Consider the following 15,924-nt stretch of genomic DNA (forward strand, 5'->3'; position numbering starts at 1 on the left):
GCAAGTGGATGAAGTAGCAGTGGGGGACCGTTTTGGAGATGGTGACCATAATATAGTTAGATTTAGCATCACTTTGGAAAAGGACAAAGGTAGAACAGGAGTAAAAGTTCTAAATTGGGGGAAGACAAATTTTACAAAGCTGAGAGGTGAGCTGGCAGGAATGGACTTGATACAGCTAATAGAAGGACACAGGCCCTTTTTCAACAGGTCAGCGCTCCCTCAGTACTGACCCTCCGACAGTGCAGCACTCCCTCAGTACTGACCCTCTGACAGTGCAGCACTCCCTCAGTATTGACCCTCCGACAGTGCAGCACTCCCTCAGTACTGACCCTCCGACAGTGCAGCACTCCCTCAGTACTGACCCTCCGACAGTGCAGCACTCCCTCAGTACTGACCCTCCGACAGTGCAGCACTCCCTCAGTACTGACCCTCCGACAGTGCAGCACTCCCTCAGTACTGACACTCCGACAGTGCAGCACTCCCTCAGTACTGACCCTCCGACGGTGCAGCACTCCCTCAGTACTGACCCTCCGACAGTGCAGCACTCCCTCAGTACTGACCCTCCGACAGTGCAGCACTCCCTCAGTACTGACCCTCCGACAGTGCAGCACTCCCTCAGTACTGACCCTCCGACAGTGCAGCACTCCCTCAGTACTGACCCTCTGACAGTGCAGCACTCCCTCAGTACCGTGTGTCACTCTGGATTTTGTGCACAAGTGCCTGGAGTGGGACTTGAACCCACAACTTTCTGACAGGGAGGTTACCCAACTGAGTCACATCTGGCACTGACCTCATGATTTGGATTACCAGCTGAATCTCTGACAGTTCACTGGATGGTTCACTGCCTGGCTTACTGTTGGACCCCTGGCCTGATCACTGACAGTATCAGTGATGGGAACACTGATAGGATTTCTGAACAGATCACCGATGGGTTTACTGGTGAGATCACTGCCTGAATCATTGATGATTACAGATGGGGATCTGTATTACTGAGGCAGCTCTCACTTTGATCCAGTCACTCTTGGGTTGAATTTACAACTTGTTTTATAAATTGAAGCTACTCCACAGTGACGTTTATTCGTATTCAGTAACAAATATACATTTAATACAAAATAGATTCTGTTTTTAAAAAATCCAACACTTGCTGCTGGCAGCAAAGTCTGAACTGCCCCGGTGAGTGTTATTGCCAGCTCTGTGAGTAAGAGAGTGCCAGCAATACTGACGTACTGCCAGTGCAGTAAACTGGCCCCGGGAGTTCACAGTCAGCACACCCAGAGCTCTTCTCCTGAATAGAGAATCCCTCAGTCTCTCTCTCTCTCTCAGGAGCAGCCTGCATTCTAACATGAGCCTCACTGAGGTAAAGGGCCACCGTTTTATAATGGACTATCAGTCACTCCGAGTCCCTCCACTTGTTTACCCAGCGCAACCCCTACAGTCCCCTCAGTCTGGCCTGAAGCTGCTCTTTATATCGTGGTGAAGAGTGATCTACATCCTTATCTCGCAGGCTGGAGTCTTCTCCAGGAACCGGAGCAAATCCCTGAGGCGGTGCTGCAGGCAGGGAACTGTGCCAGACTGCCAGGGGCTAGCTTGGTTCTGTAGCTGCTGCCTTGTGTCTCGCTCTGATCCCGTCTTGGCTGGGGCTTTCCAGGCTGTATTCCCGAATGAGGACGGCTGCGTTCCTCAGCATCTCCGCCATGGTTCTTCGTGCCCGCTGGTACAAGGCTCGGCGCGTGACGAACCCGCGGAAGAGGTTGAGTGGCTCGGCTGAGCGGAAGATGTCCGGGATGTTAAAGCTGGGGAGGGTGGAGGCGTTGCCGACAATGAAGTGGTTGAGACGTTTCTCGAGCAGGGCCTTCTCCAGGAAGCGGAGCAAATCCCTGAGGCGGTTCTGCAGGCAGGAATGGTGCCAGGTGCCCAGGGGCTGGCTCGAAAGCAGGTGCAGCAAAGCTGTCTTCAGGTGATAGTGGGTGAGGCCGCTGGCTCCTGTCAGGTTACACTGCTTCTCATGTAGGAAGGAGACCATTTGTAGGCACATCAGGTGGCAGGAGCTTTCTGGAAGCTTCTTGGCCATCAACTTTAGAAACCGCTTCTCATAGACAGCAAATGTAAAGGGCCAGGATATGTTGTTTGATTGGACGGTACCAGGTTGAGTGTCACTAGCAAGAAGGGGCATGAAGTAAACATCAGAGTTTTCAAACTCCACCACTGGGGCAATGTTGAAATGTACAGTCTTCCCAGAGCGAAATCTTATCCTCAGGGCTCCAGGTCTCTCCAGATCCTGAAAGGAGAGGTCAAAGTCATACTTGTGGGAGATCTTGGCCCAAGCTTTGGTCAGGGCCTTCTGGAACCATTGGATGACCTGACCCTTGGCCAAATAGGGAGCAGTTGCAGACCACAGCAACTCGTCTTTCTGCCCTGAGCTGTCTGGTTTGCTCTGCATGATCTGCTCACCATGTACCAGACACAACATGTCCTCGCCCAGGTGAGTCCGGCCACAAAGACAAGCAGAGGCGTCCTCTCCTGGGCTGATCACACGGATCCTCCCGAAGCTGAGCTCACCTGTGACCTTTCCCCCGGAACACACCCCTAACCCTGTCCCCAAACACAGCACATCAGCTCGGAAACAGTAAGGCTCGGGGGGAGTGAAGGGCACAATCAGGTCACACACCAAAGGCTTCTTCACCCTCCAATTCTCATACAGACTCCCGATTCCAATGCATTCCTCCACCTCCATGTCCAGGTCCCGGTTACATACACTTCTTAGGGCCTCCAGTAAATCGTCAGCACACCCCTCGACCAGCTCCTTGATCCTGGACAGCTCATTACCCGGCACCCGGATACACTTGTCATAAAAGTGGACCAGTGTCTGGTGGTCTGGGAGAGCTACAGACCGTGACAAATCTCCAATGGCATCTGAGTCTTCATCCTCATCGCTCAGCTCCTGCAGGGACCGGGGGTCAGCGTCCTGTCTCCAGATCTCCAGCAGCAGGAAGGCTATGACAGATAGAGCACTCCACAGGTTCCAGCTGTGCTCCTCCTCCATCTCCCCGCCAGACCCTGATCCCAATCCCCCAGGAACTGACTCCACAAGCTCCTTCTCCAGCCTCTGCATCTCGGCTTGTAGCTGTTCCTCCCGCTCCTTCATCCGGCTCAGCCTCTCCTGCTCAAGGTCCTGCTCTACACTCCAGCTGGCCTGCCTGAAGGTGAATGGGCGATCGATCACAGTGGCAGCCATGAGTAGGCACATAGCTACGACCCCGACTGCCATGGCTACTCAAATCTGCACAGAGGATAAGAGAAAAATCACCGTGAGAATTCACCTGGAAAATGCAACCCCACGGGTGGAAAATCCATGGGAAAGAGTAACATCCTAAACGCAAGCAAAACACAGGACCAAACACAAGGCAAAACACAGGACCAAACACAGGGCAAAACATGGCCAAAGGGAGATTCAAACAGAGTCAAAAACAGAAACAAAATACAGGGTCAATTGCAGGGAGCAAACAGAGACCCATGTATTTACTGTCTTGATCTTCCTGCATTACTGATACCATTTAGCCCATCACCTCTGTGCTGTCTCTTTGCAAGAGCAATCCAATTAGTCACGTCCCTCTGCCCTTACCCCATAGCCCAGATTACTTTCCCATCAAGTACATCTCCAATTCCACAGGTGCTGGGGTTTAAACGTGTTGGAGTGGGAGACAATGTGATAGCTCTGGATTTCAGCAGAGTGAGGGTACAGGCAGCAGGGGGAGTGTGTGTGTGGATGGCTAATTGAAGAGGCAATGGATCTGGGGCTGAGGATTGAGGGAGAAAACTTCGGATCAGCAGCAAGGGTGACCCTGAGAGAGAGAGAGAGAGAGACAGAGTCAGAGACAGAGAGAGAGAGAGAGAGACAGAGTCAGAGACAGAGAGAGAGAGAGAGACAGACAGAAAAACAGAGGGAGACGGAGATGGAGAGAGAGAGAGGAAGAGAGAGAGAGAGAGAAATGCCCCAACTATTCCCCAAATAGTCACCATGCGATCTTATCTGTCCATCAGAGAGGGCAGACAGGGCTTTGGTTTTATCTCTCATCTGTAGGACAACAACTCTTCAACCACAGTGCAGCACTCCCTCAGTACTGACCCTCTGACAGTACTACAACCCCTCAGTACTGACCCTCCAACAGTGCAGCACTCACTCAGTACTGACCCTCTGACAGTACTACAACCCCTCAGTACTGACCCTCCAACAGTGCAGCACTCCCTCAGTACTGACCCTCTGACAGTACTACAACCCCTCAGTACTGACCCTCTGACAGTGCAGCACAGCCTCAGTACTGACCCTCCAACAGTGTAGCATTCTCTCAGTACTGACTCTCTGAGAGTGCAGCACCCCCTCAGTACTGACCCTCCAACAGTGCAGCACTCCCTCAGTACTGACCCTCCGACAGTGCAGCACTCCCTCAGTACTGACCCTCCGACAGTGCAGCACTCCCTCAGTACTGACCCTCCGACAGTGCAGCACTCCCTCAGTACTGACCCTCTGACAGTGGAGCACTCCCTCGGTACTGTCCCCCGGACAGTGCAGCACTCCCTCAGTACTGACCCTCTCACAGTGCAGCATCGCCTCAGTACTGACCCTCCAACAGTGTAGCACTCTCTCAGTACTGACCCTCTGACAGTGCAGCACTCCCTCAGTACTGACCATCCGACAGCGCAGCACTCTCTCAGTACTGACTCTGAGAGTGCAGCACCCCCTCAGTACTGACCCTCCAACAGTGCAGCACCCCCTCAGTACTGACCCTCCTACAATGCAGCACTCTCTCAGTAGTGACCCTCTGACAGTGCAGCACCCCCTCAGTAATGACCCTCCGACAGTGCAGCACTCCCTCAGTACTGACCCTCCGACAGTGCAGCACCCCCTCAGTACTGACCTTCTGAAAGTGCAGCACCCCCTCATTACTGACCCCCCGACAGTGCAGCACCCACTCAGTACTGACCCTCTGACAGTGCAGCACCCCCTCAGTACTGACCCTCCAACAGTGCAGTACTCCCTCAGTACTGACCCTCCACCAATGCAGCACTATCAGGACTGATCCTCCGACAGTGCAGCACTCCCTCAGTACTGGCCCTCTGACAGTGCTGCACTCCCTCAGTACTGACCTTCCAACAGTGCAGCACTCCCTCAGTACTGACCCTCTGACAGTGCAACACTCTATCAGTACTGGCCCTCTGACAGTGCAGCACTCCCTTAGTACTGACCCTCCGACAGTGCAGCACTCCCTCAGTACTGGCCCTCTGACAGTGCAGCACTCTGTCAGTACTGACCCTCTGACAGTGCAGCACTCTGTCAGTACTGGCCCTCTGACAGTGCTTCACAGGAGCAATATCTAAAGAGATAGTTGGACAGGTGACTAAATACTTGTTCAAAGATAAAAGCAAAAAAATGCGGGTGCTGGAAATCCAAAACAAGAACAAAAATACCTGGAAAAATTCAGCAGGTCTGGCAGCATCTGCGGAGAAGAACACAGTTAACGTTTCGAGTCCGAATGACTTGTTCAAAGAGTTTGGTTTTAATCTGCATCTTAAAAGCTTGGGGTGGGTGGTGGTGAGGAGAGAGAAAGAGAGAGAGAGAGAGAGGTGGAGAGAGTTGTTGAAGGAATTCCAGAACTTTGGGCTCAGCCAGGTGAAGACACAGAATTAGTGTATTTTACAGGACAGGAGAAGCCTATTCAGCTCTCTAGAAAAAGCCTCCCCTTTGCCCCATTCACCCAAGTTACCTTTTAAAATTTTTCTTTTTCAACTCTTTAGCCACTCCAATATTCCTTCTCTGTTGTTCATTCAGCAGTGTACTCTGTAATGCTCGGTCACTTCCTTTCAAATTCACCTAGCTCCAGTTCCTCCCACAATTCCTTAACCTCGAGATGTGCTTAGCCAGCTGACTGTGCACTTTCAGTAAGGCATGGTGACTGGAGAAAGAACCCCCTCCACCCACCCCTTACTCCAGCCTGGGCAGATTCATCACCATGTACACCTTGTAGAAAGCACACTCCTCCTGTGCCCACAGCCAGAGGGGATGTGAATCAAGCCTCAGGCTCAGCTGAGGTTTCCTGTGAAAATTAGATTAACTTCTCCCAAAAGGACCCAGGGGGAGTAATTTGAGACCTGGTGTGTGGTGAATGCAGTGTGGCTTGGGGAGGAAGAGGTGACTTTACACCTACAGTTCCCAATTCTCTCCAGCACTGGGGGTTTCTTCTCCTCATGTCTGGTTCTGTCATAGGCTCATTGATAAGAGATCCATCACTGTGATTGCTCAATAACCTCATCATCATTGTATCATGTGACAGTACAAGAATACCACAACATAAGAAAAGGAATAGACCATTCATATAGACCATCGAGCCTGCTCTGCTATTCAATACGATCATGGCTGATCTTGGGCTTCAACTCCATTTTCCCGCCCGCTCCCCGTATCCCTTAATTCCCTGAGAGACCAAAAATCTGTCTATCCCAGTCTGAAATATATTGAACAATGAAGCATCAGAAGCGCCTGGGGTAGAGAATCCCAAAGATTCAAAACCCTCTGAGTGAAGTAATTTCTCCTCATCTCAGACCTAAATGATTGGCCTTTATCCTTTTTTTTTCATTCGTTCACGGGATGTGGGTTTCACTGGCTGGGCCAGCATTTATTGCCCATCTCTAGTATCCCTTGAGAAGGTGGTGGTGAGTTGCCTTCTTGAACCGCTGCAGTCCACAGTGCTGTTAGGGAGGGAGTTCCAGGATTTTGACTCAGCGACAGTGAAGGAATGGCGATATACTTCCAAGTCAGGATGATGAGTGAATTGGAGGGGATCTTCCAAGTGGTGGTGTTCCCATCTTTCTGCTGCCCTTGTCCTTCTAGATGGTAATGGTCATGGGTTTGGAAGGTGCTGTTGAAGGAGCATTTGCTGAATTCCTGTAGTGCATCTTTTAGATGGTACACACTGCGGCTACTGTGTGTCAGTGGTGGAGGGAGTGAATGTTTGTGGATGTGCTGCCAATCAAGCAGGCTGCTTTGTGCTAGACGGTGTCCAGCTTCTTGAGTGTTGTGGGAGCTGCTCTCATCCAGGCAAGTGGGGAGTATTCCATCACACTCCTGACTTGTGCCTTGTAGATGGTGGACAGGCTTTGGGGAATCAGGAGGTGAGTTATTCACCGCACGATTCCTAGCCTCTGACCTGTTCTTGTAGCCACAATATTTATATGGCTAGTCCAGTTCAGTTTCTGGTCAATGGTAACCCCCAGGATGTTGATAGTGGGGATTCAGTGATGGTAATGCCATTGAACATCAAGGGGCAAGGGTTGGATTCTCTGTTGTTGGAGATGGTCATTGCCTGGCACTTATGTAGCACCAAGGTTACTTGCCACTTGTCAGCCCTAGCCTGGATATTGTCCAGGTCTTGCTGCATTTGGACATGGACTGCTTCCTGTGACTGTGTCCCAGTGTTTTAGATTCCCTGACCAGCAGAAACAGTCTCTCAGCATCTAAAACAAAAACAGAATTACCTGGAAAAACTCAGCAGGTCTGGCAGCATCGGTGGAGAAGAAAAGAGTTGACGTTTTGAGTCCTCATGACCCTTCAACAGAACTAGGTGAATCCAAGGAAGGGGTGAAATATAAGCTGGTTTAAGGTGTGTGTGTGTGGGGGGGCGGGGGGGGGGGCGGGGTGCAGGGTTTGGGTGGGGGGAGAAAAGTGGAGGGGGTTGGTGTGATTGTAGGGACAAACAAGCAGTGATAGAAGCAGATCATCAAAAGATGTCACAGACAACAGAACAAAAGAACACAGAGGTGTTAAAGTTGGTGATATTATCTAAACGAATGTGCTAATTAAGAATGGATGGTAGGGCACTCAAGGTATAGCTCTAGTGGGGGTGGGGGGAGCATAAAAGATTTAAAAATATTTAAAAATAATGGAAATAGGTGGGAAAAGAAAAATCTATATAATTTATTGGAAAAAACAAAAGGAAGGGGGAAAGAAACAGAAAGGGGATGGGGATGAAGGAGGGAGCTCAAGACCTAAAGTTGTTGAATTCAATAATCAGTCCGGAAGGCTGTTATATTTCACCCCTTTCTTGGATTCACCTAGTTCTGTTGAAGGGTCATGAGGACTCGAAACATCAACTCTTTTCTTCTCCACCGATGCTGCCAGACCTGCTGAGTTTTTCCAGGTAATTCTGTTTTTGTTTTGGATTTCCAGCATCCGCAGTTTTATTGTTTTTATCTCTCAGCATCTACCCTATCAAACCCGTTCAGAATCTTATAGGTTTCCATGAGATCACCTCATTCTTCTACACTCCAGAGAATATAAACCCAGTTTACTCAGCCTCTGATCCTCATCGCAGGGACCAATCTAGTGAATCTCTGCTGCTCCGCCTCCAAAACAAGTATACCCTTTCTGGAAGGTGAGTGAGGTAGATCTTGGTATCTTGCTGCCTATTAACTATTGTTATCTTCCCACCTATGAACAGTCCTGTGCAGAGTTAACCCTGATCAGGCTGGGCTGCTGCTCGTCTGGGCCACTGTTTTCTTTGTGCTAAGAAAGGACAGCCATTGCTGCTGATTTAATCGCTGTGATGTAATTGCCCCAATGTCACTGTCACTAACAGCTCAGCACGTTAAACAAAGGAGCAAAAAGCTGCTGCAGATCCAACACTGACTGGGCAATAGGGGCTGACACTCACCTTCTGCCCCTGGGGTCTGTTCCAGAGCAAGTACAGAAAGGATTATTCCTTTCCTCTCTCTGTGGGTGTGGTGGGGGAGGTGTTGGGGTGGGGGAGGTGCAACTCAAGATATTGGGGGGACGGCTGTGCTGGGCTGACACAGTCCGAAACAAACAGGTCTGTGATGTGCTGCGTCAGTTAACAACTTGAGATGGAGAGTGTAGACTCTGGGAATCTGTTGCTGCACCAATCCTTCTGATGGTGGCGTAGTGGTATTGTCACTGGGCTAGTAATCCAGAGACCCAGGGAAATGCTTTGGGAACCACCCCACCCTGGGTTCCAATCCCACCATGGCAGATGGTGAAATTTGAATTCAATAAAAATCTGGAATTAAAAGTTTCACATTGTTGATTGTTGCAAATACCCATCTGGTTCACTAATTCCCTTTAGGGAAAGAAATCTACAGTCCTTACCCGGTCTGGCCTACATGTGGCTCCAGACTCTTAACTCCTGAACAAGGGCAATTAGGGATGGACAATAAATGCTGGCCTAGCGATGCCCACATCCCGTGAATGAATAATTTTTAAAAATCCTTAGGTTAGGAGCAGTCAACACTCTGTGACCCAGCCTTTCCAGAACTGGAGAGGGGGAGGCGGAGGATAGGCAAAGAAGAATAGGAGAGCAAAGCATTGCACAGCCAACCCTGATAATAAATGGAATGGGCTAGAAAAGGAAAAATAGGAATGGAGTACATACTCGTCAGATTCCAGAGGAGTGAGTCCGCTGGAAGCCAGTGTCCAGTGACGTACCACAGGGATCTGTGCTCGGTTCCCCTATGAATTGTTATTTGTATAAACGACGTAGATGACTGTGTGGGGGGTGTAGGATTAGTAAGTTTGCGGATGACACAAAGATTGGCCGGGTGGTTAACAGTGAGGTTGAGTGTCTTGGGCTACAGGAAGATATAGACGGGATGGTCAAATGGGCAGATAACTGGCAGATGGAATTTAACCCTGAAAAGTGTGAGGTGATACACTTTGGAAGGAGTAATTTGACAAGGAAGTATTCAATGAATGGCATGACACCAGGAAGTTCTGAGGAACAAAGGGACCATGGCGTGTGTCTCCACAGATCACTGAAAGTGGAGGGGCATGTTAGTGGGGTGGTGAAAAAGGCATATGGGACACTTGCCTTTGTCAATCGAGGCAGAGATTACAAAAGTAGGGAAGTCATGTTGGAGTTGTATAGCACCTTAGTGAGACCACAGCTGGAGTACTGTGTGCAGTTCTGGTCGCCACATTATAGGAAGGATATGATTGCACTGGAGGGGGTGCAGAGGAGATTCACCAGGATGTTGCCTGGGATGAAACATTTAAGTTATGAAGAGAGATTGGATAGACTTGGGTTGTTTTTGTTTGAGCAGGGAAGACTGAGGGGCGACCTGATCGAGATGTACAAGATTATGAGGGGCATGGACAGTGTGGATAGGGAGCAGCTGCTCCCCTTAGTTGAAGGGTCAGTCACAAGGGAGCATAAGTTCAAGGTGAGGGGCAGGAGGTTTAGGGGGGATGTGAGGAAAAACTTTTTTACCCAGAGGGTGGTGAGGGTCTGGAATGCGCTGCCTGGGAGGGTGGTGGAGGCGGGTTGCCTCACATCCTTTAAAAAGTACCTGGATGACCACTTGGCACGTCATAACATTCAAGGCTATGGGCCAAGTGCTGGTAAATGGGATTAGGTAGGTAGGTCAGTGTTTCTCACGGATTGGTGCAGACTCGATGGGCCGAAGGGCCTCTTCTGCACTGTGTGATTCTGTGAACTCTGAGAAGTTTGGACTTGGGAGGACTGAATGTAGAAAGGACAGAGAGAGAGAGAGAGATAGAAAGAGAGGCAGACAGAGAAAGAGAAAAGGTATGGGAGTGTACACAGCACTTTCGGCTGAACCAGGGCAAGTACAGAAAGGGTTATTCCTTTCCTCTCTCCTCTCTCTGAGGGTGTGTGTGTGTGTGTGTGTGTGTGTGTGTGTGTGTGTGGGGGGGGGGGGTGGGGTGGGGGGCGATAGGGTAGACATTCCAGACTCTTCACTAATTTGGCCTTTTAATTAAACCCAAGATGAACTCCCCAACCCATATCTGCTTCATCACTAAGATTGTCCTATTTCCACCTCTATAACATCACCTGATACCACCAGGTGATGTTATAAAGGTGGAAATAGGACAATCTTAGCCCATGTACTATGGAAATCATCATGCATGCCTATGTTACCATCTCGACTTGACAATTCCAAACCTCCCACATTCTACCTCATGTAAACTTGAGGTCATCCAAAACTTGGATGCTCGCATCTTAACTCGCACCAAGCAGTTTTCGAGTTAGCTACGGTTCAGTGATAACACTCTTCTCTCCAAGTCAGATGAATGTGGGCTCAAGTGCCACCTCCTTCACTCCAGCACTGGTGGCTGTGCCATCAGCTGTCTCGGTCCTAAGCTCTGGAACTCTCTCTCTCTCCTCCTTAAAACCTATCTCCTTAACCAAGCCTTTGGTCACATGTAGTAATATCTCCTTCTTCATTTGATTTTCTTTGATAACATTCCTGCTGGAGTTCCTCAGGATGTTTGACCATGGTAAGGGTGCTATATAAATGAAAGTTGTTGTTCAGATAGATGAGGATGATGAGGAAGCTCAGAGTAAGGAGGGGAGTGTGGAGAAGTTCATCACCCAAAGAGGGATCAAATTGTGCATTCAACTCCCAGAGAAGGACAGAAACAGCCACATAGAATCAGGGGAGATGTTTTGGCAGAGAGTAGAGGTTAGAGAAACAGGGATAAGTGGTAGGTGGGGGTGGGGGACATGGGAAGAAGGGGGTAGGTGGGGTTGGGGGTAAGGGGAGAAGGGGGTAGCTGGGGTTGGGGAGTAAGGGGAGTAAGGGGGTAGGTGGGGGTGGGGATAAGGGGAGAAGGGAGTAGGTGGGGTGGGGATAAGGGGAGAAGGGGGTAGGTGGGGTTGGGGAGAAGGGGAGAAGGGGGTAGTTGGGGGTGGGCGATATGTGGAGAAGGGGGTAGGTGGGTTTGGGGAGTAAGGGGAGAGGGGGGTAGGTGGAGGTGGGCGATATGGGGAGACGGGGTAGGTCGGGTTGGGGGTAAGGGGAGAAGGGGATAGGTGGGGGTGGATATAGGGAGAAATGGGTGAAGTTGGAGGATATGGGGAGTAGGTGGGTGGGTTTGGGAGATATGTTGGGGTTGACTAGTATAATAAATATACTTGTTTCATAGTTGTTATTTAATATTTCTCACTGTGAAGTGAGAGTTGGTGTGTAGGATGAAGTTAATGAGTGGACTCATTACTGTAACTCGGGGATATGTAAAGCCGGATTACAGGATAAATTCAGTTTCAGGATTATCAGGAAGCTGTTCAGTTACAGGATCTAGAGGGATCAAAATTGGATCTTAAAAAATCCATGGTAGTAACACACGAAACTTCTATTTATATTGCACCTTTAATGTTGTAAAATATACCAAGGTGCTATATAAATACAAGTTGTTGTGTCACAGACTTCATGTACACAAACACACATGCACACGCTCACTCACTCACGCACTCTCTCACTCCCACACACTCTCTCACACACTCACTTTCTCTCACACACACTCACTGTCTCTCTCACACTTTCACACACTCTCTCACACACACACCCTCTCACACTCACCCTCACTCTCTTTCACACGCACTCTCTCACACACACACATTCGCTCTCTCTCTCACCCTCACTCTCTCTCATACACACATAAACACACACACACACGCTTCCTCTCACACAGAGCAGCTAATCCCAAGCGTGCCCTGTTAAATTATTTTTCTTTCTTTATTCTTTCATGGGATCTGGGTGTCGCTGGTAAAGCCAGCATTTGTTGCCCTTTGAACTGAGGGGTTTGCTAGTCCATTTTAGATGGCAGTTAAAAATCAACCACATAGCTGTGGAGCCACATGTAGGCCAGACCGGGTAAGGATGGAGAGTCCTGAACCAAATGGGTTTTTAACAATATTTGATATAGCTTCATGGTCACCATTACTGAGACTAGCTTTCAATTCCAGATTTAGTAACTGAATTTAAATTCCGCCACCTGCCAAGATGAGATTTGAACCCATGTCCCCAGAGGATTAGTCTGGGCCTCTGGATTACTAGCCCAGTGACATTGCCACTACTACAGTGTCACCATCTCTATCTCACTAGAACTTGTCACTCAAATTCTCCTAAAAAAACAGCCCTTTTAAACGTAGCTCAATCCAGGACTACCTTAAAAAGTCTTTCTGAATGCACCCTAACTCTCCATCCCAGAGACTCATAGTAGAATGATAGTCTCACTGAGTGACAGTCTCACTGAGTGACAGTCTCACAGTCACAGTCTCGTAAGAGTGACAGTCTTGCTGAGTGACAGTCTTGCTGAGTGACAGTCTTGCTGAGTGACAGTCTTGCTGAGTGACAGAATCCCAGAGTGACAGTCTCACTGAATAACAGTTTCAGAGTGACAGTCTCACAGAATGACAGAATCCCAGAGTGACAGTCTCACTGAAAAACAATCTCACAGAGTAACAGTCTCACAGAGTAACAGTCTCACAGAGTAACAGTCTCACAGAGTAACAGTCTCACAGAGTAACAGTCTCACAGAGTAACAGTCTCACAGTGATAGTTTACAGAATGACAGAATCCCAGAGTGACAGTCTCACAGAGTAACAGCTTCAGAGTGACAGAATCCCAGAGTAACAGCCTCACTGAGTAACGGTTTCACAGAGTGACAGTCTCACTGAGTAACAGTCTCTCTGAGTAACAGTCTCTCTGAGTAACAATCTCTCTGAGTAACAGTTCAAAGTGACAGAATCCCAGAGTGACAGTCTCACAGAGTAATGGTTTCACAGAGTGACAGTCTCACTGAGTGAGAGTCTCATTGAATAACAGTCTCACAAAGTGACAGAATCCCAGAGTGACAGCCTCACTGAGTGACAGTGTCACTGAGCAATGGTTTCACAGAGTGACAGTCTCACTGAGTAAGTCTCTCTGAATAACAGTCTCATTGAGTAACAGTTTTAGAGTGACAGAATCCCAGAGTGACAGCCTCACTGAGTAATGGTTTCACAGAGTGACAGTCTCACAGAGTGACAGTCTCATTGAGTAACAGTTTCAAAGTGACAGAATCCCAGAGTGACAGTCTCACAGAGTAACGGTTTCACAGAGTGAGAGTCTCACTGAGTGAGAGTCTATTTGAATAACAGTCTCACAGTGACAGAATCCCAGAGTGAGTCTCACAGAGTAACAAATTCAGAGTGACAGAATCCCAGAGTAACAGCCTCACTGAGTAACGGTTTCACAGAGTGAGAGTCTCACTGAGTGAGAGTCTATTTGAATAACAGTCTCACAGTGACAGAATCCCAGAGTGACAGTCTCACAGAGTAACAGTTTCAGAGTGACAGAATCCCAGAGTGACAGTCTCACAGAGTAACAAATTCAGAGTGACAGAATCCCAGAGTAACAGCCTCACTGAGTAACGGTTTTACTGAGTCACAGTCTCACTGGGTGAGAGTCTCAAACTTTCCAATTCTCAGCCGCGGAGAGAAAGTCGAGGAAACTAGATGGAGAAAATAAAAGCGAATCTGTGGCTCCGGGAGACAGAGCCGAGGGGGGTTGTGTAAGGGGGTTAGAGAGGGGCAGAGACAGGGTCCACACTCACTCACTCACTCTGGGCAGCTCCAGCTCCTGTTCACAACCGGTTGGCGATCGCAATCCCGAATGAAGGGGAGCCGGGGCCAGAATGGGGCTGCTCGCTTCCTCTTTCTCCGCTCGCAATGCTTCTCAGCCCCTCTTACTCACTTCCTGTTGCTCAGTAAAGTCCCTTTTCCTCCAAATAAGACGAGAGAGAGTTTGGCCTGTGACCTCTAGGGAAGGTCTCTGCTTAAAGGCACAGAGCACTTGGGGCAAAACTTGTTGCAAAGTGAGAAATGGGTGGGGTTGGCAGTGGGTTTGCTGTTCAGGCTGATAACCCTGTCGGGAGAACCCATTAATTGCAGCCTAGGCATTCTGTTTGACCCAGATTAGCTCTGCTCCATATCCTCAGGGTAAGACCGCCTACATTCAGCTCTAACATTGATGCTCACCCCGCCTGCCTCAGCTCATCTGCTGCCGAGCCCCTCAGCAATGCCACCCACCCCCACCCCACCCCCCTTACCTCTCAACTCCACTGTTCCAATGTTTGCTTTCTGTAAACCCCAACTCGCCCAAAACTCGACTGCCCGGGTCTTAATCACGCCAAGTGCCGGTCACCCCCTCACCCCTGGGCTCACAGACACACACTGGCTCCCAGTCCGCCATCGCCTCCATTTTAAAATTCTCATCCTTGTTTTCAAATGCCTCCCCACCCCCTCCGGCTTCCCCATGATATTGGGGATCATTGACTGCAGGCACATCGCCTTACAGGCACTACATGTTAACTCTGTACCACAACCAAAAGGGATTAATGCGCAGCTGGTGTGTGACCATGGGCAGTGCATCAGGCAGATTAATGCCCGGTATCCTGGCAACAGTCAGGATGCCTTCAATCTGGAGAAGTAGCTGTGCCCACTGCAGGTGAACCACCAGGACAAACCAAAGGGTGGCTAATTGGGTGACAGGGCTATCAACTGTCCACATGGCTGATGACTCTGGTGTGCAACCCACACACACACATCGGCTGCATGCATACAATGAAAGTCATGCTGCCACATGAAATGTGACAGGGCGTACCATTGGAATGCTGAAAAACGTTTCTTGTGCCTGGGGGCTGTGGAGGAGCCTGGTGGTACTTGGCAGAGAGTGTTTGAAGATTTCATGGTGCTCTGCAATATGCTGCACAACCTCACTATTATGAGAGCTCAGTCTTTGCCACCAGCTATCTGGTGGGTATCAGAGGAACAGGGCCATGTTGAGGAAGGACTGAGGCAACATAGACAGCTCTTTTCTGGCTGGGCTGTCCATGAAGAACTCATTGAGTGTGATAGGAGTAAACGCACCCCCATTCCCCATTCCCCAACAATCCCATACTTACCTTCCCTCTGTCACTGACCATCACAGCGTCTGCTTGGCCAGAATTCAAAAATAAAAGTCACCCCAAAATAAACGTTGTGAACCACATTTACAAATCATTTCCTGCCATATTGCATCAGCCATTTCCCTGAGTCTCTGTCTTTGGTCTACCTTTGCCTGTCCAAGCGTTCTTCA

General features: G+C 49.3%; 1 protein-coding gene across 7 annotated transcripts; it reads right to left on the reverse strand.

The window, feature by feature from the left end:
• Positions 1-1,047: 1,047 nt before the first annotated feature.
• LOC121290107 (inositol 1,4,5-trisphosphate receptor-interacting protein) lies at positions 1,048-14,692 on the reverse strand. Of its 7 annotated transcripts, none has more exons than XM_041210287.1 (3): positions 14,410-14,537; positions 5,467-5,495; positions 1,048-3,280 (listed from the first exon to the last, which is right to left on the reverse strand). In XM_041210287.1, the coding sequence occupies exon 3, from the start codon at positions 3,266-3,268 to the stop codon at positions 1,583-1,585; it is 1,686 nt and encodes a 561-aa protein (XP_041066221.1). In that variant the 5' UTR covers positions 3,269-3,280; positions 5,467-5,495; positions 14,410-14,537; the 3' UTR covers positions 1,048-1,582. The 7 variants fall into 7 exon arrangements, with proteins under 7 accessions (XP_041066221.1, XP_041066223.1, XP_041066224.1 ...); XM_041210289.1 differs by having other exon boundaries at positions 14,402-14,517; XM_041210290.1 differs by having other exon boundaries at positions 14,406-14,516.
• Positions 14,693-15,924: the final 1,232 nt, after the last annotated feature.

Source organism: Carcharodon carcharias, chromosome 17, assembly GCF_017639515.1.
Source record: "Carcharodon carcharias isolate sCarCar2 chromosome 17, sCarCar2.pri, whole genome shotgun sequence".
NCBI classification, from domain to species: Eukaryota; Metazoa; Chordata; class Chondrichthyes; order Lamniformes; family Lamnidae; genus Carcharodon; species Carcharodon carcharias.